Source organism: Pseudomyrmex gracilis, unplaced genomic scaffold, assembly GCF_002006095.1.
Source record: "Pseudomyrmex gracilis isolate BER0280 unplaced genomic scaffold, ASM200609v1 scaffold_2793, whole genome shotgun sequence".
Lineage (NCBI taxonomy): Eukaryota > Metazoa > Arthropoda > Insecta > Hymenoptera > Formicidae > Pseudomyrmex > Pseudomyrmex gracilis.
Genome location: NW_018023377.1, coordinates 2,667 through 12,540, shown reverse-complemented (window position 1 = coordinate 12,540; position 9,874 = coordinate 2,667). Strand labels below are relative to the sequence as shown.

At 30.0% G+C, this 9,874-nt stretch overlaps 1 protein-coding gene across 1 annotated transcript in view; it reads right to left on the bottom strand.

The window, feature by feature from the left end:
* Positions 1-1,692: 1,692 nt before the first annotated feature.
* The window catches only part of LOC109862977 (39S ribosomal protein L54, mitochondrial), a 10,680-nt gene continuing 2,498 nt past the window's right edge, over positions 1,693-9,874 (bottom strand). The window contains exon 2 of the mRNA XM_020443153.1: positions 1,693-2,028. Coding sequence (XP_020298742.1) covers positions 1,724-2,028 — 305 coding nt within the window. The 3' untranslated portion in view covers positions 1,693-1,723. The remainder of the gene's footprint in view (positions 2,029-9,874) is intronic.

Genomic DNA, 9,874 nt, shown 5'->3' with positions numbered 1-9,874 from the left:
TTAATATTATTGTTTGATCGGCGCGCCGGCCAACAGCCTCAAGGAAATGACCAGTAAAATCGGCTCTGCACACCGCGTTAGGAACGACTCGCGTATCGTGTTGTCCGCGCGTTTGACCTTCCACCGTCACGCCGGCTGCTTAGAGCGCAATTCATTTCTGAGCGCTCCGCCGCGAAAGAGTTAAACCTGCGTGCATACTGCTGGCATACTGCTATCATTTGGCTATCGGGGTTGGGCAGCTTTTCGAATGGAAGCATTTGAATTTTGTTCAAAATAATTACTAATTTTTTCAATATTTTCTTCTGTAGCTACAAACACAGAAGAACCTAGCAAATCGTGTCTACGGTTTTGAATAGTTCTATACTGCACAAAATTATCGATAACTCTGTTAAAAACAATACAAAAAGTATTTTAATGCAGGTTTATCGCCAAAAATGATTTCACGTAACGTATAAGTTTTAATAAATAATAAATTCTAACCTCTTCAGTATAATATCGCTTGTAACTTTGTGTGCCGTATTCAGTATGAAACTCTCTATAAGTATTGCTATATAATTTTTCTCTCGAGTAGAAGCACTTGATAAGATAAATCTTTTTTTCCGTTGATTGACGATTTTAACGCACACATAGTTGCTTCTATCACAGCTAGAATAAAACTGCAGACCTTCTGGTAGACAATGATTAACTGTTTTGAAGCCATGGAAGGGAAGACCAATCGTTTAGTTTCAACACATTCTCGTGAGACATCCTACATATGCGACAAAGATAGCATTCAAAACGAAATCAAAGAATTAAAAAAACACTCTGCAACAAAATCGCTATACATTACAACAAATAAACAAAAAAATAATTAGAAAACATCAAACTAAATCATCTACCAACACACTCAAAACATGCTATCACAAGAACAAACAGACTTAAAGAAACGAGTCACTTGCGACCCATACATACAAAGAGTCACAGATAAGATAGACAGAATCCTAAATAAACACAACATAAAAATAATCTACAAACCGAGAAAAATAGAACAGATTCTTAACAATTCAAAGAAGAAAAGACTTCCACTGGACACATCAGAGATGTACAAACTACTTTGTTCATGCGGTAAAATATATATAAGAGAAACTGGTAAGATGATAAGCACACAACTAAAAGAACATCAGTCAGCAATGCGTCTAAAACACTACTCACAATCGGCATTAACAGAACATCAATTAAAAACTGGTCACAAAATCATGTTTGACCAAACCTAAGTATTAAACAAAACTGCAACTTATTTCCCTACAAAATATATGTATAAATTGGAGATATACATTAAAAGAAGATAAACATTGAAACAATCTCAATAGAGATAATGGACAAATGATCAGTTCACTAATGACAATTCATCTTGCTATAACACATTTCCCCTTCCTTCAGGGACACCTGAGCATCTCAGTATCATGTTGTTCTTGAAACCCTGATAAAGTGAGCTGAAATGTTCACGTCGATATAAAAATGACACTAACGCGGTTTAAACCCGAAAAATATCTTCGAATGTTAAAACAATTATGCACCGCGAAAGCATCAAATATTAAAAATTATATATTAGAAAATAACAAAATTACTAAGAATAAATAAATGAGAACTCAGAAGAAAAGCTGAATAATAAAAAAATTAATTGTATGCAAAAACAATTTTATTGCTATTATCACACATACTAAAGTTTTACATATAATATAAATTAGAATTTTCTGGTTGCTCTTTCTTTATTATTTCTTTTTAATCCAAGTAATCGCAATCTTCTCCAATATTGTTTTGTGTTAACATCTAATTCTTCTAAACTTGGTGGAGGACCAGTTCTAAGAGTCCATAACCAATTAGGATATTCAGAATCAGATTGTATCTTGATATCTTCTCCTTCTTCTTTATAGATGTTTGTACCGCATACATGAGTCAAGAGTCTGTTAACATCTTTTTCTACAGGTAATAATTTCTTTTCTGTCGCAGATAGTGTCTTTTTAGATAGTTTTTTTATTCCTCCTTTTCCTGTAAAAAAATATAGTAATTGTAAAGATTAGACTTTCTCATATTTATGTTTAAGATACATGACATATACAGGACGTTTTATTTTAATAATTCAGTCACGTTTCTCCAAAATTATTGATTATGCACAAATTTATTTCAGATGAAAATAGAACAATTTCGAAGAAGACATATTTTGATCACGTTCTTCTTATCTAACAAAGAGAGGGCACGATGTGTGACCAATCAATTTTGCCAAAACTTTTTGTATCGATAGGTCACTACGCCAAGTATTACAGAGTATTACTCAAGCGTTCACGAGAAAATCGCAATTAAAAATTTTCGAACAACATAAGTAGATATAAAATAGAGTTTTATCGAAGAGCGCGTGGCGCAGCGGTAGCGCGCTAGACTAGTAGTGGCGGTAGAACGCTGCTAGTTCGAGTCTCAGTGAGTTTTTTTTATTTTTGAAATACAAGTAATTTGTATAATATAATGCAATTACTATTCAAAATAAATGTAAGTAATTACAGCATATTACATGCATGCTTTCTTGCAGTTAAATAAAACACGTTTCACATTTATTCGTATAGCACTGATTCTTCCAATATTATAATTAATTTTAACACAATGAAAAATTTATTACTTACATTTATTTTGAATAGTAATTGCATTATATTATACAACATATTGCATTATATTATACGTGTTACCTTGTATAGTGATCTATCGATACAAAAAGTTCCGGCGAAATCGATTGGTCACACATCGTGCCCTCTCCTTGTAAGTAGAGATCAAAAAAATACAAAAGTCACCTCTACTTTTTTAAATATAACTGCTCATTTTTGAATATCTATGATTATAGTCACCTCAAAACGAATACGGATACTTGAAGTTATTCAAGAGCAAGAATTATTGGATTGTAAATGTAAAAAGTGACCTTTTCAAAAAAAAAGGTAAAAAAGGCGCCAAGTACACGCGCCACACGTATCTCTAAAAAAAGTATTACAATATTATTATACTACATACAACCTCTTTCTCTACAAGATCTAGTCTACAAAAGAAATGATATTAAAAAGTAGCGCCAAGGAAATTTTGTATGTTTATACATTGTTATAAAATAGTATAAAACGGCCAAAAGTCGAAAATTCATGTTATCCATGGAACTGTTTTCAAAATAAAAGATATTTAATGCAAAAAACCTTGGCGCGTCTGCACCAAAACCTAAAGACAGATCACGTACACGCGAGCTATTCACTTCACATATAGAAGTTTAATTTCATAAAAAATCAATTAGCATAGCTCTTCAAATGTAGCAATAATTATAAAAGTAATTTATTATTCAAGTATTATTCAATAGAGTATTGAAGTAATTTTCGATACTTTTGAGAATTACCGTTAAATGAGTTTTGTCGAAAGAAAATAATGTTATTTTATCAAAAGAGTTCAAAAAGTACTTTATAATTGTGCGCTTAATAAAAAAGCTATTGAGTAGCTATCACATCAGATTGAAATAAATTTTAGTTCAATATAGCTTTTGCGCCAAGTTTTTTTGCATTAAATATTTTTTATTTTGAATATTCAAAATATTTTTTATTTTGAAAACAGTTTCACATGAGTTCTCGACTGTTGGCCATTTTATACTATTTTATTTTGTAACAATGTATAAACAAGATTCCTTGGCGCTACTTTCTATTATATCATTTCTTTTGTATCATTTCTTTTATATCATTTCTTTTAACTTTAGATTTTAGAGAAAAGGAGTTTCTGTGTATAATAATATTGTAATATTTTTTTAGAGATACGTGCGGCGCGTGTATTTGACGCTTTTTTTACCTTTTTTGAAAAGATAATTTTTTCGGGATATCATTCATTTTTGTAGAATAGATTTTTGACAAACACTTTTTTTAATACAATTTAATATATTTCATTATAATAACAAAAATATATATAACAGATAATATACATAAAAAAGTGTTGAAAGTACTTGCATCTTTTTAATTGTTTTATGTGGATTCTAATCAAATCGGCAAAAAAGTGTTTGCTATTGTTTTTATTTATTGCAAAAGTGTTAAAATGTTTAATTATTTTAAACAATTAGATATTTTCTTTTAGTTGGTTTTGTTTTCGTAATTTTTTTATGACAATGCAACGTAAATTTGACCAGAACTAAATATAGAATTCCCTACGTCCATAATAGCGTTGGACGAACTCAGTCCTTGGCTTTTGTACAATAAGCAAAGTTTTACTTTTTTGCGTACTCGTTATTTGAAATATTCCGAATAACAAAAGTCACTGTACCAAATGTATTGTTTACAAGGCTCAGCAGTAGTATTACGTCTTATCATAACTTTTGCTCCGATCTTAATAATAATTGTTTTCGAATAATAATTGTTTCTGGCTGTTCTAGAATTATCATCTTCAATATTTGACAATACTTCTAAAACGTTTTTTTATTAAAGTAGTTATCGCACAAGTCTTATTCAAAGGTTTCATTTTACGCTACAGAAAAGTACTATTCTCAGAACTCGATTCTCACATGTCATACGAATAATTCAGACTTTATTTTATCAACACGTCATTAGTGTAGAAATAAATAGATAGATTTATTATGCTCAAAACCTATCAAAACCTATTACTTACATCTATTTAACAATTTTACTTGTTTTTGCTAATGCGGTAAACTTTTATTTAGTAGCGACTGTCCACGCTTTACATCAAACGGCAATCTGACAATTTCGCGCGCGTCTCATCAAATGTCAGTTTGCTTTTAGATGTCAAACGAAACTACTAAAATGACTTTTCAATTTCACTAATGAAAACTAAAACAACGCTTAAAACGCTAAACAAATAATAGCTAAAAAATAGCTGCAGGCGAAGTAGGCGCGGAGATCTAGGAGCAAAAAGGGCGGTTTTTCTTAGGGATACTCGAGTACACACACACGGAACGCGCAAGATTATAAGAATCGCATTAGTCGATCGGTTTTACAATCGGCTATTTTTATCCAACATGTCTGGATGTTCGGTATATTGGCCGGCTCGATCTTACATCAATTAATCATTACTGACCATTCTTCTTCTTTTCTTTCGATCGATATCTTGTGTGTCTCTTTCTCGCCAACATAAAAAAAAACATTAACACCTGCCGTTTGCATCTTTATATGTAACATCTCTGAGATTAGCCTTTTATGATAAAACTATTCACTGTCTAAAATTTCGACATTATCCCATTGGAAGTTATGGCCCAAAAGTTTTGAAGAAAATAGTGTAATCTCTTATTAAGATTATACTATTTTACACTATCTCTCTTTAAGATATTCGTGTTAGCAATTTTGAGATTATGATTTGTTTTTAATCATACAATTAAGAGCAAACTTTTTCTTTTCACTTTTTATTATTCGATTCTTTGATTCCTAACTTTTTAAAAAATTTTTTGTTCCTTTGACTATTATATAGTTCTGACCAACTACTAATTTAAAACCTGTTTAATTTTCCCAATTAACTTGTTATTATCTATTTATTAAATTATTTAATTACAGACTTTCCGACGCATACATCATACTTTTACGTCTGTTGTTTATGATATCGGTTGTTGACTCTTCTTGATTTGCTAACATACTTAAGATTGAGCTCTATCTTTTTAGAACTCTCCGTAGAATTCTCTCTTAAGATTGTTTATACGGAATTTAATTTTTAGTAAGAATATTCTTCTATTATCAACAGATGTTGATAATAAACATAATAAAAATAAATTAAAGAAAACTGCCTCAATGCTTTTAAAGAGTTTCTTATTTAGACACATACAATTATTTTAAAAAAACAGTCTCTACTGTGCTAACTTCAAAAAAATGGCAACAGCATTTAAAACTTAAAAAGGAAAGAAGAAAAAGCCCCAGAAAATTAAAAACAGAAAAACTCAAAAAAGAATCGAAAAAAGCTACAAACGCTGTTATTAAAAAAAATAAAAATTTAAATAAAATAATAAAAAACTTAAATAAAGATATTTATATAGAAGAATATAAAACTAGTTAAAAAAAAAGAAAAAGAACATTATTTATTAAATATTGTTTCTGTTTTAATTGAATGCATTTACCAAAGTTTGTATTTAAACCAAGCGGTTTTTTATTTTATAGAAATTTAAGTTAGGTATACTTATTTATTTAGTTTTATAAAACTGGTACCTTCAAGTTATGTATTATTTAAAAGTTTAATAATTTATTAATATTAATAGAGGTTATTAATATTAATAGTTATATTAGTATTGAAATATTAAATATGGAGCGCGTTTCGAGCATTTGTATTGATAACACGCAAATAAAAGCAGTGAGTGTGAAATCAGCGCTAAATGAGGAAAAAGCAAAGAAATAAAGTAAAGTGATTAGTAAAAAGATAAAAAGTTTGTTGAAAAGATAATAAATAAACAGTGTCGTGCAAATTTTTTCTGCAAAAATACGAACAAAAAGAAACTGATTGAAAAGTATTTGAAGTTAGAAAACAAGAACAAAGGAAAAGACAGTTATAAAAAAAAGCGCGCATGGACGTAAAATTAACAGATGGCGATATCGCTCTGAGAAAAGAAGAACCGTCTGATAAGGGAATTGTAGAGCAGACGATAACGGTAAACAACGAAGTGTTTACATCAGCAAAGCAGAACGGAGAAACAAAGAAAGAAAATACAGTGTGTAACACGCCGAAAGTACAAAGAAGAGGAAAAAGAACAACTGCCGAAAGCTAGAAGAAAGAAAGAACAAAAAGCGACGGAAATATAAAAGAGCTGCTTACATAAAAGAAAAGAGAGCAAATCGGATAAAACAGAACCGTAAAAAAAAAGTTTTTTTGGAGCAACCCACGCAGAAAAAAAGAGTAACAGATATGACAGATATATACAAAAAAAAAACGATAGAAAACTTCTGTTACAACTTTTACGGAAAATGAATCAGCAGAAAAAAGATAGATCATGCCGTCGACGGACCGTAAAGCGTTAAAAAGAAAATTACCGCAAGAGATCAAACAAGAAATGGAGAAAAAAAAGAGATATGGCGAAAGCAAGGAGAAACGCTAGAAAAAAGAATTGAAGAGAAGATAAAAAAAATGGAAAATAGTATTAAGAAAATCGGAACAAATGAAAATGAAATGACATAAGTAAGACATACAGAGATTAGTTCAAATAGGGAAAACGAAATATGTATTGAAAATAAGTTGCATACAGAAATAAAAAAAAAAATGAAAAGTTTAGAAAAAAAATATGAGAAAATTGAAGCAGAAAAAAGAAACTATATCATAATAAAAAGATTTAAAAAAAAGAAAAAAATTGGAAAAAGAATTAGAAAATTTCTTTCAAGAAAAGGTAAGAGTTGAGGCAAGAGTTTAGCAGGCTAATAGAGAAAACAAGGTAATATGGGCAAAGTTGAACAAATGGGAAGAAAAAGAGAAAATCATGCAAAAAAGAACACACTTGTTGAAGAAATAGTATATGTAGATCATGATAAATCAAGAAAAAAAAGAAACATACAAAAAGAAATTAATTGCATCTAAAAGAGTATTGAATACCGATGCTAGAGACCTGTAAACCGACATTTTGAATCAAAATTTCTCCGTATTTACTATCAAATGTTACTCTATCTACTACTATCAAATGTACTTTCTTATCATTTCCGAGAACATTCCGAGTTCGATGATTCAGGTACACTTACATGTGAACAGTATGATTAACTATTTTTCAGTTGAAATTTCGAATATTTCAGAACATGAAGTAGTGATCTATCAATCTAATTCGCTATGTTATTCTACAAGTTTTTGCTTTTAACTCATCAATTATCCTGAATTCATTGCTTATTTGGCAACAAAGAAAGTCTTACGAAGAGAAGTGAAGTGCCTGCGATGCAATGCAATGATTTATTTGAACACACAATGTCAATCTTTAATTCTTCATTGCACAAAATCATATTATAAACAAGTTTGTAGTAGAAAACGAAAGCAACAGACATGTAATTTTAAAATTAGTGTCCTAATTAGGGACATTGTGTTTAATTAGGGACATGGTTTGCACGTGCTTCAACAGACTTACAAAAACTAGAATTAATATGTTTTTCAATATTATGGCTACTTCGTATCCATTGAATGAAAATAATATACAATAAATGTATTTCAAACATGAAACGTTCACGTACTATGTTCGTGTTATAAACGTGTAGGCAAGGGGGGCTACACCCTCCCGCAAGAGGATTTGAGAAACAAATTTACAGATTTGTTGTGAGTTTTCCGGACTTCGGGACACAAAAAAAACTGTATATACAATATTTAAAAGAAGTATTATTACCACATGGAAAAAAAGAAATTTCTTTTAATAATAAATTTGTAGTGCGGTCAAAGAGTAATCCTGCATTGCGTGACAAAATTTTTCTCGATAATGACATTGCAAGAACATGTACTATTAAAGTTATTCCTCCAAAATAGATACCTTTATGTCAACCGTGTGATGTTTATTTTTATAGACAAGTAAAACATTTTATAAAGCGTTTGCAGACTTGTTCGACTTTAATAGAACAAAAACGCAAAATAGCACTCTCGTGATTGTATAAAAATTCATCATCAATTGTCCGATCCACGTTTTCGAAATATGTTACAATATGCATGGTTTGCCTCAAAAGTAACAAACGAGAGAAAGATATTTATGAATGTCAACAAAGAGAGAGTATGTTTTTCAAGATAATATTAATACAATAGATATTTTATAGATAGATACAATAGATATTTTAAAGAAACTATGTAACTATAAAAATGCAGCGTTCATACAATGTGCACACTGTCGTGAAAAGTATTGTTTTACTTGTTTTTATGACAAATATCATCCTGCGTTATATATTATCCCATCTTCTTCGAATGAATAAAATATGTTTCATGTATTTTTACATGTTCGCATACACTTATTTATCCGCTTTTTATAAACACAAATTAGTAATTATTAATAATCTGTTTATTTCTACCGTACTTTTTAAATTCGCGGGCTCTTTATGCAAAAAAATGCACTTTTATAACATGCAATATATAAATAAAACTGTATTACTTACATTTAGATTGTATTGTAGACAAAACTTGTATTAAAAAAAAAGAAAATCCATCGAGACTCGAACCAGCAACATCACCATTACTAATCTAGTACGCTATCGCTACGCTACGTACTCTTCGAGATTAAACGGTCTATTTCATATCCTCTTAAAGTAACTCGGATTTTTCAAACTCGATTTTCTCGCGAATGCTTGAGTATTGCATCTTATTACTTTACCCTGCAATACTCCACATAGTCACCTATCGATCCTATAAATTTCGTCCAAATCGATTGGTACAACATCGTGGTCTCTCCTTGTTAGAAGAATGGCATATGAATATTGATGGACAACTAGCTGTTATAACATCAAACTAAACAAATAAAGACCACAAAAGAAGAACTTGATAAATCACATTTTCATAATTTTAGAGAAAAGCGACTTTAAAGTTTGAAACGTACGTGTATTTTTCTGTACACATTTTATAAAAATGGATGTATCTTGGGATCTATCAAGAATTTTCCCTTTTTTTTTGCTTTGGATAATTAAACTATTCTATTTTAACTACCAAATAATATTAAAAACAGAAAAATAAAAAATTGAGTTTATCAAGTTTTTCTCCTGTGGTTTTCAATGGTAAATACAGTTTCCATCTTCAATGGCAAATACCCCAGATAACCAAATTTGTCGAAACAGATTTTGCCAAATGCATGTTACAAATTTTGTTAGCAGAAAGACATCAAATATGATGCAGAGTTTGTTTTATCTGGCAATGTTGCAAAATTGTTAGCAAAAATATATCCAAGCTTGTTAACAAAACATAA